Here is a 23,496-nt window from a genome sequence, read left to right as displayed (position 1 = left end):
ACAAATCAGTAGCATTTAATCCCCAATTTTAGATGAAACATTCGACTTTCTCAATAGTTGTATGAAATGTTCACATGCAATTGAAAGGCAAACATCTTAACGGATTTTGCCCATTATGAAAATCTCCTATATATTTTACAAAAATATTTTTATTTACTTTATGTAGGTTTGTGCAAGTCTGTATATGCTGTTTATCAAATTCACTACTTTTTATTAAGTTTATTTTAAAGCACTGTGAAAGGAACTGGGCTTTTTTCTCCGGTATAACTCAGTCTTCATATAGAGGCATCACTTCTGGAGCAGACATTCTGGAGTCAGCCAGTGTCACTTTGTAAACCTGGTCTTCTGTTCTTTCAGACATGTTGTCAATTGTAGCAGTAGTTCATCTAAAAATAGTTCCTTAATCCACCAAAAAGTAAACAAATCTGGCTTCATATAAGAAACAAAGCATTTACTCTGGATTCATCTGTTATGACCTGTGGCCTACTTGTCTCAATGACTATATTTTAGAAAGGTAGTGTACCAACTTGAAATGTCTGCTTACTTGGATGGTAAAAGCCCCTCAGGTATCATTAAGCATATTTCGCTATACCCAAATATCCCCTAAAAGCAACTTCTTCCTTTAATAATTTCCAGTGCAGGAATGGCAGAATTCTACCAGTTGCATATTTAACAGATAAATACCAGAAATCATAACCAACTTTCACTTTTAAGAAAGTGAAAAGCTGTAATTTTCCCGGCAGTGAACTGAGAGGCTGCTAGCATTTTGCCCAGAAGCCACGACACAAAAAGGATAGAGCAAGTCCAAATTGGAACTTCTTACATGGGAATGTAAAGGTAGACTATGATCAGAACAACCCAAAAGAAGAAACAAGGTCCTGCTCATCTGTGAGGCTGTTAAAGCTAAGTATTAATAATACCGGTAACAGAATTGGAAGAGGGGGAGGAGCAGGGCAGAAGGCAGTGTGGACCCTGATCTGTTTTCCTTGTGCTGGACCAACAGCATGAGCAATATGGCAAGGGAGAGAAGGCTTCCCAGAGAAGGCTGTGGGAAGACACAGCTTCCTCCAGCACATACACAGGGTTGTGGAAGAAGGAGCACCCATTCATAAGTCAGCAAGGATGGAAAGCAAGATTAATGAACTATTGGAAGTTTGCTTTCTGACATCCTTTTTTTTTTTCCCCTCCATAGAGCATAAGCAAAAACCTGGTAAAATGTCAGCTTAAACCACACCAGCTTAATCTTATGCACTAATTTACTCAGCCCAGGCCTCCTACCTAGCCGTCCAAACCCTTCCACCACCCTGCCAGTCTGTCACTGGTGCTGGCTTGTCCAAGGCGGTACCTGCTTCCACCTCGTACCCACCTCACCAAGGCTACTCGTGCCCTGCGCAGTGCTTTCTCAACACCCATCCCATGACTCCACGTACACCTCAGTTCACGAGTTACAGCCCGTATCTCCTCTCCTCTTTAGAGACCTTTATCGATCCAGCCTATCGTGAAACGGCGTAAGAAAAGCTGCCGAGAGCCTGCCTGGCGAGCCCCGGCCGCCGGCGGGCACACCGCAGGCTCCGCTCCCCAGGGAGGCGGGGGACCCGGCCCCAAACACAAGGCTACAGCCCCCCGCCCGGGGCCAACCCCATCGGGTACCCCCAGCGCGGCGGGTACCAGGTCCCCCGACACCCCTCTGTGCCGCAGCCCGGCCCTAGCCCCAGCCGCTCTCTCAGCCGGCCCCGCCCCTCCGCAGCCCCTCGGCAGGGCGCAGGAAGATGGCCGGGGAAGGCGGGAGCGGCGAGGCGGCGCGGAGCGGCGAAGGCCGCGGCGTTGTGGTAAATGCAAAGCGTCGCCAGGCCCACCCCGGCCGCTCGTTCTCTGCAGTCCGCGATCCTCTCCCCGACCACTCTCCCGCTTCCCCGCCGCTCCTTCCCGCCCTCCGCTGCCATGCGCTGCGCAGACCCCGCGCCCCCCGTCCCTGAGCACCGTACACCATGGCTGTCGCTCCCCCTGCGCGTTGTGCTTGACCCCCCGCGCGGGCCCGGACCTTCTCTTCCCTGCCGGGCCCCGGACCCGCTCCACTCCCTTGCCTTTCTGCTTGGCCCCCACCCGAGGCCGCCTCCAGCCTCCGCCTGTCCCCTCACGGAGCCTGCTCCAGGTTCCCCCGCCGGCACTTGCCGCGGCCCCTCACTGCGCTGCCTCACGGCGCAGCCTGCTGTCCCCAGCCCTGCGGGGCTGCCGGATGGGGACGATACCCGGCCCCGCCGGGCTCCCCGGACTACGGGTGGGCAGGCTGGCCGGCTCCCCAGGCTTCACCGGGCTCCTGGTTCCCACCATGAAACCACAGTCCTGAATTACCCCGGGCGGTGGCGGAGGTGGCTGCGCGCTTCACCAGGTTGCTTGAGTAACTGAGGTCAGGATGCCCAGGGATGGCGCTCACCAAAACGCTTAGAGGCCTTCGGGGACCAGTGAGCGCTGTAAAAGCACGCTGTCAGGCTGCCGCTTGTCCTTCTGTGATGGGAAGAAGCCCGAACTTTGGCCGTGGACTTTGAGTATCAGTGGAGCTAAATAAATTGTGCAAAAATTATGTAGAGATAGGACAAGGGGGAATGGCTTTAAATTGAAAGAGGGTATCTTTAGGTTAAATGTAAGGAAGAAATTCTTTGCTGTGGGAGTGGTGATGCACAGGCACAGGTTGCCCAGAGAAGGTGTGGCTGCCCATTCCTGGCAGTGTTCAAGGCCAGGTTGGACGGGGCTTTGAGCAACCTGGTCTAGTGGGAGGTGCCCTTGCTCGCGGCAGAAGGGTTGGAACTAGATTATATTTAAGGTCCTTTCCAACCCAAACCACTCTATGATTCTATGAAATGAATAAATATGCTCCTTATTCTGAAGGACAAACCAGATTCTCCTGTGAAGCAAATTCCATCACTGTCACCACCTTAGGAATGTTTTGTAATTTTAACCAAGTTGTAGAACTGCTACCCAGATCGTGGAGCAGAGCTGGGGGCTCTGTGTAGGCAGTGTTGCATCCTGTCCATACCAGCCTTCACTCCATCCCCTGCCAAAGAAACCCATTGCTGTGTGTTGGAGCCCTGACTGAAACCACTGCTCATCAACCACCTCTCCTGGCACCTGTGTAATGAATGACGGTTTTTTTTAAGTGGGTGTCTGTGTTTACCACCAAAGCAACATGAGGATGTTGCAAAGGAGGCTGTGAATGCTCATAACCATGTTCTACTGTACTGATTTCTTCTGCTTACTATGCATAAATGTGTGCGTGTGATCCTCAAGCCCTCTCTCCCCCCAACCAAAAGTAAGGCTTTTGCAGCATGATTTAAGTTTACAAAGCTAGACTTTGATAGATGCTTGCTCCTTTGTTTTATACCAAAGCAGAATCCAGATCATTGTTGCTTTGAAGTGAGTACTGTGCTGAGACCTCACAACAAAACTAGCAATGTTCTTCCAAAAGTGTTGAATGTCTCCAGCCTCTCTCTTAATGCCTCAAGGGAGTTCTTTTGGGTATTGCCATGTATTTGTATACCTTTTTGTCTATGTTCACATCAACTTCTGAAAGACCTGGTGGTTAATTTCTGCTGGGCTGCTTGAACATGCCAGGCCTGAACTTTAAAAACAGGCCTTTCTTTCACTGTGGGATTTTTTTTTTCACACATCTGTATACGAATATATTCAGTATGTATATTTATTTATCCAGTTGAATGCTGTCTTTATATTGAAACAATCACAAATATTTCCTTCAAATTTTCAAGGGCTAAAGCCAGAAGTAAAAAGAAGTTGAATTTAAAATTTAATTTGAGGTGGCTATTTTTTGATGCTTGACTGTTAAACTGAGGATAATCACACTTTTTTTAATTCACAAGCACAATACTCATAAAAATTTATAGCTACTTGAAAATTGTCCTATTGCATAACAGTGTGAATAGCTTTAGGGTAAATGACAATTTCTCCTTAATGTTGAGAAGTGCCTTAAAAGAAAGAAGAATATGAAATAGGCTTATCATATTAGAAAGATAATTAATTGGAAAGTATATGTGAATTTAATCTTATTGGTCAAATGCCAGTTAGCACTTGTAACTGAGAACTTCTGTATTATTGCAGACCGATGCAGTTTATGTTCTTTGATTGAGATAGGATAGATAGGGGAATCAAAATTTCATCCTGATCCTGTTTCCTAAAGGACTTACTGTAACCTAAGTGAAACCAGTTGGTTTGGATGAGTTCTGAAGAAGTTTCCATCCATTTAGTTTAATCTTCTGCATCACACTAAACACGTGGAATTTGACCAGGATGCATCAGTAGCAATATTGACAAGGGTTCTTAGTGGGTGTTCATGGTCCTTAGGCAATTTAAAACGCTATCTGAAATTGTTTCCTTTTATGTTAAGATACTTTTGAACAAAACTCTGCCAGACAGCTCATTGCTACAAAATGTTTAAAAAGTTTCAGCCACCCTTATATGCTGAAAATGAAGATGGGAAAATAGACTTTGCAGGCCTTGTGCAGCAGGGTTTCTGGAGCAAGATTTGCCTCTTAATGAAAAGCCTTGTCAAGCAGGATATTTATAATCTCATGTTTCTGTGGAAATGAGGAACATAACTAAGTAACGTTTTTCTTTTTTCTAGTTTCAAGGCTTGTGTAAGTCCAGTGATCTCCAGGCCATGCTTTTTATGGGGGGGTGTTCAGTGGTAGTTACCAACAAAAACCTCTTTTTGGGATAAAGAAGGAGTTGGGCAGAATTAAGAAAACACAGCAGCTAAGGCATCTGTAGGTGTCAGTGAATATGCAAAAAATCCCCAAGCAAGTGAAAATCCATGAGGCAGAACAGTGTTTCTCTACAGCATGAGGAAGGGCTATGCTGAAGTTCATGAAGACTAGATGTGGAGGAACACCTCAACATCAAATATCTTGTGTTAGCTTTGAGTTTTTTTGAAATATGATTTATTGCTATACCACATGAAATTATAAGCAGAGGTTAGTTTCAGTGATCGGCCTTTAAAGGTTATATTTAGCAGACATGCCATTAAGATGTGCGCTTTACAAAGACAAGTTTCTCACCATTTATCCATCTACTCAAGTTTCATGTGGGCAAGCTTTAGAAAGAAGAAAGAATATGTGACTTGAGGAACATGATTGCAAAAAACCTATTAGGTGTTGCTTTTTGTTGTGAACCAATATTGAAGCAAAGCTTTGTAAAGATTCCAAGATACCTTGTGAGCCTGCAGGTCTCGTCTTTCATAAGGAATTCTGAAAATTGTTGGTTTGCAGTTTGTTTAGTTCTTGTGCTGATGAGTTTACATCTTCATAGCTTTCTGAAGCCTTTACCTGTTGGCTTATTTTTTACCTACTTAATCCCTATTGCCACTCAGTGCTCTGGGATCTCCTAATTGTTGTATCCCAATACTTACAGAACTAAAGTATATTAAATCTGTAAAATATTTTTTTCAGTAAATGTATGGGTTTATAGAGTAGCTGATTGTAAATTGAGACGTAGACATTTTGTAATCACTCATCTTTGATGACTTATGTAAATTAAGAACCTCATCTTTGGCAAGAAGTACAATCTTCCACTGATTTGTACAGGTACCTTCCATGAACCACATAGTTTATTCTCCCTGTCCTACATGCTATTTCATCTGTAGAATATTTAATTATTTATTTTTGTATGAGTTTAAAGTACCTCTAAACCAGAAATGTATGATTTTAATGTAAGGTTTTACAACTTTTAATCCCACTGTCTGAATCTCCCATTGGAGAACCCCTTCTTACTGATAATCTTACATTTGCCTTTTGAATTTGAGATTAATAAACTTTGTCTTGCCACTAGTTTAGTACTAAATACTTATTCTGTCTAGTTGTTTGTAATTCCAAGTGAAATTTCCCACATTCTGTGGAAAAAAAAAAAACCTGTGGCATTTGATTTCTGAGGTATACTGAGAAGCAAAATAATTAATAGGAAAAGTGAAACAGTAAATTATGAATGGAAGAGAGTATGTCTTATTATTAATTCAGCCAATGAACTGAACTAGAACAGCCAAAAGAGTGTACTAGAACACTGATTTTATATCAGTTACATATTGTCAAACACCATGAAGTATTCTTAACAGCATTATTTGATATTTCAGATTTCAGACAATTGGCCTGGATACAGTCTGGATTTGTTCACTTATCCTCAGCACTACTACGGAGATCTGGAATATGTGCTCATACCACATGGCATTATTGTCGACAGGTATGTGTTGGTTGAATGTTACTAAATAAATTCTTTGATCAGTAGTATTACTCTTTTTTATGAAGCTTATCATCCACAGACTGTGTATATGATATTTGTCCTAAAATATTATATTAGCAGTTATAAAAATACTTTATTTCATTTTTAAAAACAAAAAAAAATACTTGAAGATTAGGAAATACCAGACTTGTAATTTATTGCTTTTACAACTCCCTGTCTAATTTCTTTCACTGAATATTTGATTTGGGCATGAAATGAGACAGGTGCCACAAAAAGATGAGTGATCATATAGTGAAATCGGCATTGGAATGTAAACTACAAGGGAGCTGAACTCAAGGTGAAAGAGCAAGTACAAAGCTTTGAATATAGTTATACTTGAAAGTCTCACTTGCACTCTAACTGTCCTGTGTTTTTAATATAAAAAGGAGAAAACCCGACATTGAGTTACGTACAACTTTGGCAACTCCCTAGTACAAGTTGTTAATGCCAATTAACCTAAGGTTCCCGACTACGCTATTGACTTCTGCCGTTCAGCACAACCAAAAAGTGTGTCAGGGACTGTTTGGATCCAGGTGCTAGGTCTGGAAGGTAGCAGTGGGAAAGCTTGACCAGCCCTCATTCCTTACCTTGTAGTAGTTCCCATGTACTCTCCATGTAGGCATCTGGTGGTGCTTTGGTATTTGTGCTAGTCCAGCTCAGTGTTCATGCTCACTAACAGTTTATGTGCTGTTAAAAATCTTATGAAAAAGTTACAAAATGGAAATGGTAATTTTCAGCAGTGTATTTATTGGGAATATCTGAACAGAGTTTCATGGGACATTTTCAGCCCGCAGCTTTCTGTCTACCACATTTAAACAGCCAGTTGCAAGTACTGAACTCATTGGAACTCCTTGAAAGAAGATTGTAGACATCCATCATAAGGAAGAGTTATGACTCCTTTATTTTTAAAACACAAACTTTCTTTCATTGTTTTTTCAGTAACCATTGTGCTGAATTTTTCATCTCTTTTGGTTAGAGTCAACTGACTCTTAATTCCTCCTTTTAAAATAAATACGTTACAACTGAAGTTCTCATAGGATTCCATATAAATTTGTTTGAAGTAAGCAACTCTCCAATGGTGGTTTTGTACTCCAGCAGAATAACCACCACTGGTTTTTCTTACTCCAGCAAACAGACTGATACTGTTCTAATGGAAAAGGACAAAGAACAGAATATATTGTGATCATGCAAAATTTCATGTAGGAAGAAGGTTCAGCACTTGAGAAAATTCTCTAGATTAGTAGCAATTAAATATAAGTTTAAAAATGGTATGTCTTTTATTTAGAAATTGAAATTAGTACATTTTTGTCTATGCTGGAGTTCATACTCTTTTAAAATATAAAGTGATCTTTGGCAGTTTTTGAAATTTCAACTCATAAGACAATCTGTGGAAGAATATATATATAAAAAAAATCACTAGAGAAAGGTTTCTTTTTTATGGGAGGTTTTCTTCGTTATTTTCAGACTTGATAAAAGATGGTAAAAGACTGGTTTACTAATCTTCAGTAAAGTAAGTGAAAGCAATTTACTAATCTTCATTCTTACATGAGTAAAAGGAATTATGTATATGAGGTCAAACAAGATGATCTAATGATACCTTATATTTTTTAAATCTAAAAAAATGCTAATTACTGCTGTATGGAATTTACTTGAGCATTACAAGTACAAAGATATGAAAATGAAGTGACAGCTTTTGTTCATAACTAGTATATTCAATTTAGAGCTTATTCTTCTCTGGTAAATGCACACATGTAGATTTTACTGAAGCTCAATGTATTTATGTAGTGGCAAGTAGCTAGAGAAAAAATAAAACCGAAAAATGGAATCCTGAAAGATGTGGTATATATTACAGAATGTGTATCTTTTGGGTTCAGTCATCTGTCACAATGTGTTTGAGATGCAGAATTGTCAAAGAGAAGACAGATATGGGAACCCTGCAGTTCCGGGTTCATTGGGGCATAGCCTTGATTATTCTCGTGTGTCTGACCTCGAACAAGTCACTTAAGGTGTTTGCACTTTTCTCTTTTGCTGTATGAAATAGTGATAATGTACACTTTTATAAAATTTAAGGTTAACCAGTTTCATTCACATGCTTTGCATTTTGCATCCATCACTCTCTGCCTACTGTGAACTTGATCTAGACCCAGCCAAGACACTTAAACATACTGTCATTCAAGCCACATACATAGTGTTTCTTTGTAACCACATGGAAAGCATACCATGAGCTTAGAGAATCTGCATCTAATGTTATTTTATCCTTAATTTTTTTGCCCCAGGACAGAACGATTGGCCAAAGATATTATGCAAGACATTGGAGACAACGATATTGTGGTTCTCTGTGTCCTCAAAGGTGGCTACAAGTTCTGTGCTGACCTTGTGGAGCACATTAAAAATCTCAGCAGAAATTCAGAAAGGTTCATCTCTATGAAAGTTGATTTTGTTAGACTGAAAAGTTACCACGTAAGTCAACAACTCATTTATGTAGCTTTATGTGGATTCTGGTTGTATGTTCATAATAAACAGTGGACTTTTGTAAATGGCAAACCTATTTTCCCCCTCAAATTATAGAAAAAATGTGAAAAATATTTTTGTTTGAAAAACCTGTAAGGTTTTCTTTCAAAATATTTGTCATGTCACTTTATGCCTTATGGATGGTATGAATAAGGATATGAAGCATCCTTAAGCTGTATTGTTTTATTTAGTCTGTCTTCACTTTCAGACAGAAAAGTCAGAATTCCATCATGTAAAATGTTGGTATGTTGTTTGTTCTCAAAATCTTCAACAGTTCTGTCAAGTTAATTTCATGTTACTTCATTTTCCACCCTCACCCCCACATAGTTTGGCATGACTGCAAGGTAATAAATCTGTGTCTTATTCTAAATGTTTAGTGCTAACTAAATGAAATGCTTTCGTCTTCATGCCATGCAGTTTATATAGTAGCAAAATACACCACCAGATGAAGATAGTGTTTTATAAGAAAATTAAATAAGCCATTGAACCAAATCCAGTGTTGAAGTAAGGATCAAGACTTCCTGTTATCTTCAGAGGAAATTATGCAATAATGATTCATTTGTTTCAGTGAGGCAATGATAGTGTGATTACTGGCCTTTTTTTAGAATGCGTGATTACAATTTCTATTTGCGTAAGCTCTACATTTGTAGTCTACCTTGTAGCATAGTGAAGGCACATTTCTAGAAGTTGTCCTAGAAATATCTGCGGAAGTACACTGAACAAATGGAGTGATAATACAGTTTCTCTCTGAGCACAATGCAACTTGCTGAGTCCAGTAGTTCCCACAATAACTCTATGTCCTTTCCACAGACAGAGTTTGTTTGTTTATATGGTTGGTTGGTTGGCATTTTGCTCTGACCCCAGTAACCCTAAACTTTTCCTAACTTTCACAAATCCAGTCTGATCTTTTTCTATCATGGGAGAAAAGTGGATGAGAAACTATTGTAGCCATTCGGTTAGGATTTGGTACTGGGGCCTCTCTTTCAAGTATTAGTCAGGTCTAGGAAGGACATATGCAATACTAATATTATACAATTTCTAGCTATTTGGCAGTATTACAGAACTAATAAAATAAAATACAATGTTTGTCTCACATAAAAAAACCATGGAAATTATACAATCTTTTTTCTTTTTCTTTTTTTTTTTTTTTTTGTGTAACAATGACAGCATTTCAGTATTGATGAATACTGGAATTACTTAAATGTTTTTTTATATTGTATTTGGCATACAGGTAATACACGTGCTTTTCCTATTGTGATATCTCTTACCCAGCGTGAAGATACCCTGGTTCTAAAATTTCTTTCCTTGGTGACAAGTCAACTCTTATTATCCATACTAATCCATAACCAGTGAGTGGCAGGAGATGTATACCATAAAAGTCTGGAAATCTTCACATCATTGCTTAGGAAATCAAATAAAAGCATGTTATATCAAGCTGAAACTGCAATGCAAATTTTGTTATGCAAGGATATCATTATCAAGACTAAGTCCTAGATATCTTAGCTTCTAGTGGCTGTGCATATTTTGGATCTTAGCCTCATGTTTTAGTGGGAAGGTAGCACCTTCCCTAGAACTAGTGCTTGCATCTAATTTTTAGAAAATAAATCGTTTTTTTCTTATAAGTGCTTCCAAACAGGTCTCACGTGTTTAGAGCCTGAAGCTATGCTTGATGGAATGCTTAGAACAGTGCTTGCAACCCACCTAGTCTTGAGAAGCTAAATGACACAGCAGTCAATATAAATTTGAAATGACATTGGTACTGGTAGATTTGTTCCATGAGATATGCATAAACGTAATGCTGACTAAAGTACCAGTACCACTACCTGCCATCCTTTGTATTTTGAGTTATTGTTGTGTCCTATCCAGGTTTTAGAGAAAGTCCTCTTGTCAACATAGCTGTGATCAGAACACTTGAGGAACTTGCTGTTGTAGTTTGAGTGACTCTATCTGAACCTTATATGAGACTCTCAAATCCCCCATGTCACTTTATTCTCTAATAACATACGTTTCACATTGTTTTACACTTTAATTAGAGGCAAATAACTACGGTCTTAGAGGTAATACTTACACATGGAGTCTTGGACCATCACCAGTTCCACTTCTTAGCTTCTCTTTGCCTTTTCTGTTCCATTTTCTGTTAAGACTTATTACTGCTCTCTCCTTTTATCCCTTTTTAGTTTAATAGACTGCTCTTCTCATATTATTTATCCCGCTTACTTTTACTAACTGTTCTCTGTTTCTCTCCTAAAGGGAGTCCTGCTGCTCTCAGTATACTTCCTTCAGATATGTCTCCCTTCCCCCTCCAGCTGTTTAAATCCAACAACTAATTTCAGCTCAAACTCATGGGATTTTTGAATTATTTCATTCCAACTTCAATACTGAAAGGTTAGTTGATTTTTACAGGTTGAAATTGAAAGTGGGATTTCTTGATTTAATTGTGTAGTAAAAATGAGTGGTAACTGTGACCCGAAGTCAGATCTTGGCATCAGTGAAAGTATATCTTAACTGCAAAGTATCAGTGGAAAATGTTGTACTTTGATGTCTGGCATACGGATGTGACTACAGAGAAGGAGATGGCAAATCTGACCAGCTTTACGTGACTTTTTGTTTTTCAAACCTGTCATCATATTCCAGAATTTAGAACTTTAATCAGTATGTTAAGATCTGCTTTCATATTATGTAGCTGAAAGTTGGGCATGTAAGTTGGTTTTTAGACTTCTTCATAAAAATTAATATATTAAAAAAAAAAAAGGATGGTTTAATCCGGGTTGAGAAGTTTGACATACATGCATAAGCCTGGTCACACTTTCCTGTGTTTTACAAGTGGTGTCTTGTTTCATTATCTTAAATTGGCATGTCAGATTATTGAATGTAGTATACAGGTAATATGGGAAAACACCATTAGATTATTACTTTTAGAGGAAACAAAGTGGAATCCAACTTAGGAAACCATAGCCTAGAAATAATGTGTCTGTACTGTATATAATGTTTATATTCTGCTATAATGTTTATATTCTACAGATATCAGTATTAGTTCCTAGACCTTCAATAGAATTTCTGCAGCTGCAACTGGAGGTGCAGCGCTGTCTGAAAGCATATTTTTATTTCCTCTAGACACTGAACTGTATTTTTCCATTTCTTTAGTTTGGGGTGGGGTTATTTTGGTTTTTGGGGAGTTTGTTTGGTTTGGGTTTGTTTTTTTTTTTTTCACTAGAATGCTAAAATGATTCAGTAGAGAAAGTTAAGAAGTTTACACATGTAAACAGGAACTTACAGGCCCAGGTGTAGATTGATAAAAAATCAGGTGTGCTTAACTGTAAACAAAGTTTGTATCAGTAAATCAAGAAATAGACAATTTACAAAGAAACACATGATAACATTTTGTAACTCAGATTTTTAAGACTTCTTACTCAGTAAGAATGGTAATAAAAATAACTGTGAAATGGGAAAGAATCATGACTGGAAGAATGGTGGATAGTTTTCCTCCATAAAATATGATTTTTGGAGAATGCTGTTTCTTGTAAACTTACAGGTGATACAATACACTTGTTCTCATTTTAATTTTGTGTGTTTACATGAGTTCAAAATAAGGAGATTGTTTAGGTGGGGATTTGATTAAAGGCTGTATGATGATTTTACAGGCTTCTTACACAGCAGGCAAGTTAAAAGAAGGCACCATGGTGAGAGTCAGAATATGTGATTTCAGAAATAAGCATATGGAAGTATCATATAGACTTAAGGGTAAGAGTCAGGAAGTAGATGAAGACAAAAATAAAGTCTTATGATGGAAATTTGAATGAGGAGCAGCAGCTCTGAGTTTTAAGAGGCAGAGAACAAAAAACATGCACTTTTCTGAGCTCAAGAGTAGTGAGGCAATAAGTATAGTGGGTAGACATGGAAGTACTAGAATAGTCCTCACATGAAATATGATGCAGGTGTGGGAAGCTGAATGTCAGGTTTTGGTAGAAGACAATGTATTCTGGAAACACTGACATAAGAGCTGATAGAATTTGGCAGCTTCTTTAATACTAAGTTTTAAGACATTGGATTTTAATAGAACGTAAGTTAGCAACAATGGAACTGACTGCAGAGTTTTGAGTTTAAAACTGGATTAATAACATTGAATATACTCAATTTTCACTATACCAGAATTTTCCTGAGTGATTCCTCCTCCATCAGAGCTCTGATGTTAAAAAGAGTTGAGAGTTTAGGTTGATAGGAGAATTCAAAATTATTTTCAGAAACATGCTGGGTTGAATTCAAGGATGAAAAGTAATGGAGGAAGAAGTTAGGCTTGGGAGTGTCATATAAGGAGAATATGACACCAACAGGAGAGGTAAGAAACGTGGATCCAGAAATTCTTCAGTATGTTTGGGATATTGATAACTTTAGCAGATTAAAGAACTAATAAGGAAGAATCCAGAAGGAAGTACAACAAAGAAAGCAGGAATGTATTTTACTAGGGTGTTTACAAATTAAGGGGTAGGACTAGATAAGAAAGAATGTTTGAGGATAAACCTCAAAGAGTGAACAAAGGAATACAAGGATGTCGATATCAGGAAGAAAAGGGCTGAATGTGATGTTTTAGTAAAGAAAACATAGCATGAGAACCATAGCTGAAGAGTGTTCACAAACAATAATTAGAGTTTCTCTTTGTTCAGTTTTGAAGAGACAATCTAGGACATGCTGATAAAGGTAAAGGTTGAAATAGAGACTGACACAGAAGAATATGTTCTGGCTCATCAAATCTAATCCCCTAGTAATAGATGCAACAGTATCGCCTAATCCTGTTGCATGGGTATGACAAATATGATCTTTAAACCAGAACTCCATTTTGAAATTGAAATGGAAAAATTAAGTGGAGAAAGTATACACAGTATTGGAAAAGTAGAGGAAGTATGCAGAGTCTATAGACTTTCTTGACAAGTTCTCAGCAGTGTGTCAATAGAAGGGAAAGTGAATGTGAATTAAGACTTCTTTAGTGGACAGATAATGGAAGATAAAAATTGAAAGACTCATACTAAGAGTTGTTGAAACTGGTGGCAGGGGCTGGGAGAGGAAAGGAAAGCACACCCTAGTGTGCTTTCTACATGCATTGCAGAATCTACTGTTCATGTGAAACATTTAGTATTCCCATATAATTTTCCACAGATGTCTATTTAATTTTCTTAATTACTGTATTAGTGAACCTAATGTTTTGGGGAAAGGCAAGTGAATCTTCGTGACATAGCTTTTTTTTTTTCCTGCTGAAAACCATGGAAAGCTAAACTAGTAGTGAGACTGATACTTCTGCTCAAGACTTTTGTGATTTCTTTGGTTTTCCTGTGTGGACTAAACTGACAAGACCAGTCATCTCTGAAATTTTATTTTGAAATAACACTGTCATAATAAATGCTGTTATTCTTAGTAGCTTGGACATCCTACCTGAAGTGCTGCATCCAACTCTGGAGTTGCCAGCATAGGAAAGACATGGACCTGTTTGAGTCGGTCCAGAAGAGGGCCACAGAAATGATCAGAGGGTTGGAATACCTCTCCTGTAGAAAGGCTGAGACAGTTGGGGTTGTTCAACCTAGAGAAGATAAGGCTCCAGGAAGACTTTATTGTGGCCTTTCTATACTTAAAAGAGGCTTTTAAGATGGTGACAGAGTTTTAGCAGGGCCTATAGTGATCGGACAAGGAGTATGCTCGCAGCCCAGAAAGCCAACCGTATCCTGGGCTGCATCAAGAGGAGTGTGACCAGCAGGTCGAAGGAGGTGGTCCTGCCCCTCTACTCTGCTCTCGTGAGACCTCACTTGGAGTATTGTGTGCAGTTCTGGTGTCCTCAACATAAAAAGGACATGGAACTGTTGGAGCAAGTCCAGAGGAGGGCCACGAGGATGATCAGGGGACTGGAGCATCTCCCATATGGAGACAGGCTGAGAAAGTTGGGGCTGTTCAGCCTGGAGAAGAGGAGGCTGCGTGGAGACCTCATAGCAGCCTTCCAGTATCTGAAGGGGGCCTACAAGGATGCTGGGGATGGACTCTTCATCAGGGACTGTAGTGACAGGACAAGGGGTAACGGGTTCAAACTTAAACAGGGGAAGTTTAGATTGGATATAAGGAAGAAATTCTTTACTGTGAGGGTGGTGAGGCACTGGAATGGGTTGCCCAGGGAGGTTGTGAATGCTCCATCCTTGGCGGTGTTCAAGGCCAGGTTGGATGAGGCCTTGGGTGGCATGGTTTAGTGTGAGGTGTCCCTGCCCATGGCAGGGGGATTGGAACTAGATAATCTTAAGGTCCTTTCCAACCCTAACTATTCTATGATTCTAAACTAAAAAAAGGGAAATTTAGAATAGACACAAGGAAGAAATTTTTTACAATGTGGATGGTGAAACACTGGCACAGGTTGCCCGGAGAGGTGGTAGATGCCCTATCCTTAGATAGGGTTGGAAGGGACTCTGAGCAACCTGATCTAGTTCTGCTCAATGCAGGGGAGGTTGAACTAGACGACCTTTAAAAGTCCCTTCTAACCCAAATTATTCTATGAGTCTATGAAATTGTGCAACGCACTTCTGAAAGAGGATAGTAGATGAATTGCTGATAATAAGATTATATCATAGTTGTTAGTTCCATCTTGAGCACAGATCATTACAGAATATTGATCTGTTTTCCACATAGTATCTGAATTATGGATTCTACAAGTGTGTTTTTCTTTTTCTGATGTCAAGAAGACGTTGAAAATCATCCTGAAAAAATATAAATGAACTTCAAAGGAATGTTGATTGCTAGTCACTTGGAGGAAACTTCTGGAGGATTATGTGGATTGGGTCAATTAATGTAATTCTTTAAAATTAATACATTATTTACGGTTTTCAGGACATAACTAATAAAAAAAGTGACCTCTGAATTGTAATCCATGCACAATGGTTGCATTGAAGTCTGTTCACAAGCAAATCCATTGATATGATCTATTTCCTCTTCAGCCTCCAGTTGTTTGAAATATATTTACAACTGTTAGTTATTAATCTTTGCATAAACAGGACCACTAGTGTTGTAAAATTCTGAAAACTAGTAACAAAACAAGCATTGTTTAGTAGAAATCTACATTGTTGTGCTGTATGAAGCCATCTCAGTAAACAGTTTTGCTAATTCTCTCTACTGCAGGAGTAAGGAAACAGGGGGATTTTATAATGAGTTAAGTTGAAAGCCAGTTGGTAAATTTAGTAAAATAATTTATTTTTCTGCCACATAGCTTTATTTCTCATACACCATTATTGAATACTTACATCTTAAAAAAAACCCCACAACAGCATGAGGCATCAGACTGTAGTCAGGGTAGAGAACAGTGTAAAATGTACATTCCTGCTTTGCATAATAATCTGTTCTTTTTCAGTAGAAATTTCCTCTAAGGAACTTGTATTTTTAAGGTCAGTGTGAACTTTACATCTGAAAACAGTATGTTGTAACCCTGACCCCAAAAAGCAAGTAACTTCAAAATTATTTTACTTGTTTAACAACACAAAAGAAGCAACTGTGTTGCTTGCATTTAATGATTCATATCTATACCCAGACTGTACAACAGTGTCTACAATGATTGTTTATCTCTATGCCTGTGTGTCTTGAAAACACAATTTATGATCTCCTGAGAAAAATGCATGTCCTGAGATGAAAGAGAATCCATATTTGCTTTTGTACTTAACGGGTTTTCTCTTGGGCAGGTTGTGAGTTCCCTTTATTTTGCTTCATGTACACAGTGTAGCTGATGACCATGTTGCGTCTTCTAGATGCTGAGTAGCCATGAAAGAACTACAAATTGGAGCCTATCTGGTAGAATGAATTCCTACCAACTTTAAGGCCGAATTCTGCAATAATTTCACAGGATTGAAGTCCAAATTATCTGTGAATTATCAATTTGACATGCAAATCAATATCTTTGGTGTAGGGAAAATACAGCTTGTTTATTTAATTTAGAGAGAGGCTGTGTGTGTACTAGATGTTCCAAAACTGAAATATACTCTTTAAGCTTTTTCAGATACATGGTTTGTAGTTAGCACTGTAGATGAACACCTGTACAGAGAATTTTTCAGCATGATATACATTTTGAAGCTAATGTGCAACAAAAATACGTTAGTTTAGTCACAAAAGCTACCAGTGTTAAGGATATAGACATTAAAGTGACCTTATTGCTCTTCTAAGAAATATCTTCTAGTGATTGTAGGCAGTGCTGCCAAACAGATATCTTACGGGCAAGCTAAAGATGTGGGACTAGAAATGTACTCCTAGAGTTGCGAAAGGGATTTTATCTCTGTGTACTTTTCCATGACTATGAGTGGATAAAATGGCATTTGCATCCTGATGTAGTAGTATCTTTTTGAGTGAAAGCTCTGTGAAATGCTCATACCTGCTAAAATGAGTAAAAGGTTCTTTACAGTTGAAGCCAAAGGTACAAGTCGTAAGCAGGCACTGATGCTGTCTCTGTATTTCTGATGCTTCAGTTATTTACTGAAGCTTAATAAGGCCTGAGATGGTTAAAAAGGTGAGGAGCATTGGAAGCAGATCATATTTTGTGTGGATAGACTGTTCGGAGATGCTACAATTGTGTGCAAATGTTCATTTTCCAAGTGTTAAGACTTCTTTAAAAATAGGATATTTTTAATGAAAGAAACAAAAAACACTTATACAGCAGCAGCGTCTTGCTGCAAAATATCAGCCTTAAAGACACTAAAGCTTTTCAGAGAAATAGTTGAAAATGTGTCAGTAGAGGAAGTTGTCCCAAAAGCTTATTCTTGCAACTAGATGATGACTTTTTTAAAGACGTTTACAAAACTGTAATGAGAAGAACAGCAGTCTCATTGGTTAAATTGTGGCTGGTGTTATTAAATATTAACAGCACCATTCAGGCAACTGTAGAATAAACTCTCCTGCAAGATTCATCTGAACATCAGGTACAGATATTTGAGAATTGGGTCTCTTATTGTATCTGCACTGGCTGAAACAATGACAGTCTCCAGTTCATTCCTTAGCAACGGCAGTGCCCTCTGGCCAGTCACAGTGGCCAGCTCAGCTGCTTCTGAGCATTTCCTAACCTGTCTCAGCTCAGATGAGACCAGTTAGGAGAGATTTTCTATTTCAACTCCAGTTTGCTGTATTCATTTTTACTGACCCAGATGCACACATGCATCTCAGCTTGCCAGTAGCCCCTGCCAGGGCAGTAACTTCTTCAGTTAGCACAGCTCTTGCTGGAAAAAGAAGTCTCCTCATAGTCCAGGGATCCTTGTTACCAAGTGTGCAAGCCTCAGACTCCCCACTTCTTTATCTGAGAGATGCTGCTCAGAGATATCAGAGGGAGCATGGATATTTCAAACCCTTATTATTTTTGTGAACTAACCTACTTTTCATAATGTTCTAAGGCAAACTGAAGAAGGCTGTACTAAATGTAATAAAATGTGACCTTAAAATTGTGTCGTGAAACTTCTCAGGTCTTGAGACAGATGCTTTCCTTTCTAGGCATCTACAGCTTCCATTTGATGTGATGGCAGAGTTGTGAGATATCAGAGCTTAAATTCATCACTTGCTCAAGGCTGTCTTGAGTGTAAGAAAGAAGAAGGTGTTTCTAATTTAAGTTGTTTTAATTAAAACGCACAGTATTTTCCTGTTGGACACTGGTGGGGCTTGGAGTGTTACTAATAATACAAGTAGGTGTTAATCTGTGGGCATAGTTCAGGAAAGGTCATAATAAGCTGATCATACAGTCAGTTTATCAAGTTTATCTGTAATGTAAAACTTACTCATAGAGGAATGATCTATGTAACTGTATGCATCAGATAACACACCTACACACCACTTAAATATGTCAGCACCATCTGAATTCTTAGTGATTTTTTGTAAGTATGAGTAAGTGTTTCAGTGACTCACATATAAAAGATTTGGGGGAACCAAACAGCTCAGCCGGGGGAGAGCTGAGTAGGAAGCGGCCTGATTGCCATGGGGACAGAACGAGAACAGATGTGGCAATGAAGGCAGAGTGGTACTGAACTCTGCTACAGCTCGCCAGCAGTATCAAAATATTGGTTTAAGGCATTTATGGGGCATATTAAAGCAAGTAATTACTTGCCTTGTCAAAATACGTTCCATTTTTATCTGTTGTTCCCTGCTTAGGTATTACCTTCCTTTATACTGATTTATGATTTTTAGCTGTGGAATTCCTTTCTCTAACCGAAAACATTTTATGGTTTTGCTGTGTTGTGGGTTGGTACTCTGTTATTCTGGACTTCAGACCTAATGCAAGCTCCACAAGAGGTATTTTCTAATCTTTCTGGAGAAATTTGTCTCCCCAAGGGTCACATTTTTCTAACAAGCTGTAATGTTTTCTTTTGAAAAATGTTTTCCAATTTGAAATAAATGTTTCAGGTTACAGTATGTTGCAGAGGGTGCAGCCACTATGGATAAATGGAGTTTTAGATCTGAAGTTTATTTTTCTTAAGTTTTGTGGGTTTTTTTTTTAATATGGAGGTTTTTTGGGTTTTGTTGGGGTTTTGTTTGTTTTTTTTTTTCTTCATGAGTTTAAATCGTTGTCATTTTCAAGCAGTCTGCATTTGAGACCATGGATGTTTTTAAAATTGGTCAGTTTCAGAACAGATACAAAGCATCAAGCGATTTCATTAAAAGCCTTCAAGAGGTCATCTCTTCAAAGAATTCGATTCCTAAGTTCCCCTGGATACAGTATTTGTTGTAAAGCACTGGCTTGTTACAAAGTCCAAGAAACGGAAGTTTAGTCTTAGTATTTTGTTTCATATTCCACCAAAAATGCAGCAAGCTGCTACTAACTTACGACATTTGCAGCAATACTGCATGTCATCGTTAGGAGAGACTGTAGTCTGTGTTTTCAGTCTGCTTACCAGACTTTTACAGTGACTAAGGAGATAGGCTCTTAGGTATCAGAAAGGCCCAGAACATAATGGTTGCTAATCCTGTTGCACAAATAAGATCTGACGAGTTCAAAAGTACCATGACATGCTTATGCATTGGAAAAAATATCACCTTGATTACTTATTTGGGTGCTAATAATACCATTTAGCATATGGTTTTTTATATTAAGATCTGAAATGGTGCAAAATTAATTAAAGTAAGCTGGAGGGTTCTAATTTTCCCAAGGAATTCTATGACTCTCTTTAACTGGCATCTCTTAACTGCTGTTCTGAAAACAGATCATAGCATGTGTGATGTTCTTGCAGTGCCGCACCCCAGGAGTGCTGTAAGGCATAAACCAAAAAGGTTACTTTAAAGGAATACAGCAGTAACAAGAAGTACTCTGTTATTGCAGGGCTTATCTGTGTGACAAATACAAAATTATTTTCCCTCCTCGTTTGCTAGACAGAAGCTAGAATATTTAAACAGAGAAGAATAAAATAACCTTGCAAGAAAACTCAGAAGGGTATGTGTGTTGTCAAAAGTTCCCTAGTTGTCATTAGCCAAGGGACTTAGAGTAGTATGAAAGAGAGCGCTACTGAGCTGTGAGTCAGTGATACACTAGACTCCAGATTGCTGGAAGGGACTAAGCATTTGAGGTTTTTATCAGTCTCATCTTTAGTGAATTTGCTTACACCTATCTGTTTTCTCAGCCTGTGGCTATTTGACAAATTTGAAGATTCTTCTCCTACCTTCCTTTTATCACCAGATCCTGGGAACTGCTGATAGTGAGGGTCAGAAGGTTAGTACTTTGTGCTTAGTCTAGAGAAAGCTGTTTTCTCTTGTGCTTGCAGAACCCCCCAAGGGACAGGGTTTTTAGTATGGAGCTACAAATTTCACTGTATATTTCACAATGTGCATTTACTTTTTTCACTACTTTACAATATAATTTAAAAAATGGGGTAAGATGGTACATACAGATCTAGTAGTGTTCCGGCTAACATGCTGAGACCTTCTGTCAATGCTGGAAAGCACAATTTCTAGTTCTGCTGATGTAATGTTCATGCATTTAATTCTAAACAATAATTGGGTAAAAGACAGATACTCCAGTTAAGGTGGACTTGAACCCAAATTAACCTTTTCCTAGCTGAGTCCAGGAGAACTAGCCACAGCATGCTTGATGTCCTTTGTGATTTTTGCATTGCCATAGCATAGAAACAGAAGGAAGATTTTCCCTGCTCTCTTTAGCTTATGATGGTCTTCTGAGAGCTGAGGAAGGAAAGAAACCCAAGTCTCCTCTTCCAAGAGTCTGGGGCTTATATTACATTACTACCACAAAAGGTGGACACTCATAGTAATGCCTCCTGGCAGTCCAGAATGAGTACATGAGTAAGATTATGGCAGTTCTGGAGAGTACACTTACAAATTTGTTCTTTTCCCCTAAGTTTTAACTTCTTTTTGCCTCCCATTGCTGGAGATGAAGTATGTGGTCTGAACCTCACCTCACATGACTGAACAGTGCTACAAAATTGTGAGTACCTTTTCTCATCCTGGAACATATTCAGGTCTTATTGCTATGTTTTAAATATTATTTTACAGAATAAAAAAGATGTTAGAGTACAAGGAAACCTCAGATTACACTCTGTGGAAACTAACCCAAGTTTTGAGGATATATTTTGTTTGTGATTTTTATATGATTCAAAACATTCTCTATCACATGTTTTTGATTTCAGTTCTTGCTGATCTTTTTAAGTGTACAGGCACTATTTGTGCCATATGGTTATATGTGGTGCTGCAATCTCGCTGCCTCATCCTTAAACAAAATAACCTATTGAACCAATACCAAGCAAATACACAAAACATAATTGCTAAATCAGAAAGGAAAGGATGGAATAATTTATTGTCTATAATCCTTATTAGCCAACTTAACTGGTCTAAATTCTGCTTCGATTTACCACAGTTTGGGCCTTTTCCTGTAGAGTTACTTCGTGTTTCTGCCAATAAAACTGAAATCATTCTCTGTTTAGAGCTTTTAAGGAAAGTTTTACCAGCAGTAAAACTCCAGATCATGTAAGCAGTCATGGGTTTAGAAATTTTTCTTTATTTGAAAATATTTGAAAGAGCTTTATTCTGTGTATCTACAGAACTTATTAATAGGTGGAAAGACAGTGCTGAACACATACTTCCAGCAAAATAAAAGACTGTAAAGCATTTACAGCTTGTAATATTTGCCCCTCACAAATATATGCTTAGTTGCACTTATAATCTATATTAACCTGTCTTAACTGCGTTAACATTGCATTGAGTTCACCTTTGTTGATGTTGGAGAGTACACACAAGAGATCAGTTCCAGATGCTTTGACTGGGAAGGGAAGAGCTTCAGTGGCAGTTTATACTTCACTAGATACCAGAGAATCTCCATGGAAGCAACTCCTATAGGGGATGAATTTTCTAGCATCTATTTCAAGATACTTTACCTTCTTTGGATTAAGTACAGAGAGGGCATGCAGGAGTCCTAGCACACAAAAAATTAGTGAATGTGTGAACAGATAATTGTAAGCAATTCAATTTATTAAGTTTAATAACTTACTGTTGCCCTGAGAGATAGCTGAATGCTCTGCCTTGCCTTTACAGCAGGGAAGAAACATACACGGGTGTTACCACAGGTCAGCTGATAAGGCGTACCTTGCTGTCAGTAAGTTTGCTGTTTTTCTTTCTCTGTCCAAAGCCAACTTCCTCATCGTAGAACTCTGGCCTTCCCTGGAACTGGATAGACTAGCCTGAATTTGAAGCACTTCCAAACCTCTATGATGGAGCGTTTAGTTAAGGAATAACAACAAATAAGAAAAAGATTAAAAACTTCAAGATATCTTCAAATGATGTTGTAGTTCTAACCATAGAGAAGTAAAGTATGTCTTACACTGTAGTAACAAGAGCTCTAATAGATATACCTACACCAGTTTAAAATTTACTGTAGCAGGTTATCCTGGCAATAGGAGTAAGGCAGATCTCAGTGCAGCAGTCAGTGGTGAGGTTATCAGGCAGCTCAAGAAGGCAGCTTTAAAGCTAACAGAGATTCAGAAAACCATCAGTCCTGCAGTGCAAAGGTACCTTTACTTTCCCTGTGGGACAGGTGAAGTTCTGACAGTGGGTGTATGATGTGTTTTATTTCCAGTTGGTTCAGCACTGTTGGCTTGTTTGCAAGGTATTCAAAGCACCTCTTACAAATATATCAGTGACCTGTTTTGGGATTATTTTGAATATGGGTGTGCCCTGGAGGTTGCAGTCTGCCCTTTGGTATACATTGATTCTGGGAAGGCAAGGCATGCTTTCCAGTCTTCACTGGGAAGCGATTCATGTCATTCTCATTCCTTTGCACAAGTCTCCAGCTTAACAGTACTTTAGTTGTCCGCTGAATGTTGCTACTTAAGCGTGGAGAGTCCTGGTTGCCTGCCATCGAAATCACGACAGTCCTTGCTCTGACCTACGCTCTTGAGGTTCTTTGTTCTTAGCTGTTGCTCTTTAGAGAAGAAACACAAAATGGTGTCAGTTCAAGTGTATGTTGCTTGTAAGTACAGCATCTTATGTATTACCACTCCACCAATGTTCTTATTACTGCTGCTGCTAAACTATACTATACTGCTGCCTATACTTTATACATCTATTTGACTTTACCTAGAAGTCAGAATACATTAACAGATGATGTAGATGCCATATGGACAATTACTCTGACCAACATACTCATATATTGAGTACTTCTCAGGAGGTGGGGTGCAAAGCAATGAAGTTTCGTACCAGGGTGTCAGCATCCAAACTGGA

The 23,496-nt window shown here is 38.9% G+C and overlaps 1 protein-coding gene across 2 annotated transcripts in view; it reads left to right on the top strand.

The window, feature by feature from the left end:
• Positions 1–1,769: 1,769 nt before the first annotated feature.
• The window catches only part of PRTFDC1 (phosphoribosyl transferase domain containing 1), a gene marked incomplete at both ends in the record, with an annotated part of 45,082 nt that continues 23,355 nt past the window's right edge, over positions 1,770–23,496 (top strand). For both annotated transcript variants that reach the window (XM_080610744.1, XM_080610743.1), the window contains 3 exons: positions 1,770–1,829; positions 6,134–6,240; positions 8,556–8,739. In XM_080610744.1, coding sequence (XP_080466870.1) covers positions 1,770–1,829; positions 6,134–6,240; positions 8,556–8,739 — 351 coding nt within the window. The remainder of the gene's footprint in view (positions 1,830–6,133; positions 6,241–8,555; positions 8,740–23,496) is intronic.

This window comes from Psittacula echo (assembly GCF_963264785.1).
Source record: "Psittacula echo genome assembly, chromosome: 2".
NCBI lineage: Eukaryota > Metazoa > Chordata > Aves > Psittaciformes > Psittacidae > Psittacula > Psittacula echo.
The sequence above is the reverse complement of the archived record's forward strand: the minus strand, read 5'-3'. Positions and strand labels throughout refer to the sequence as shown.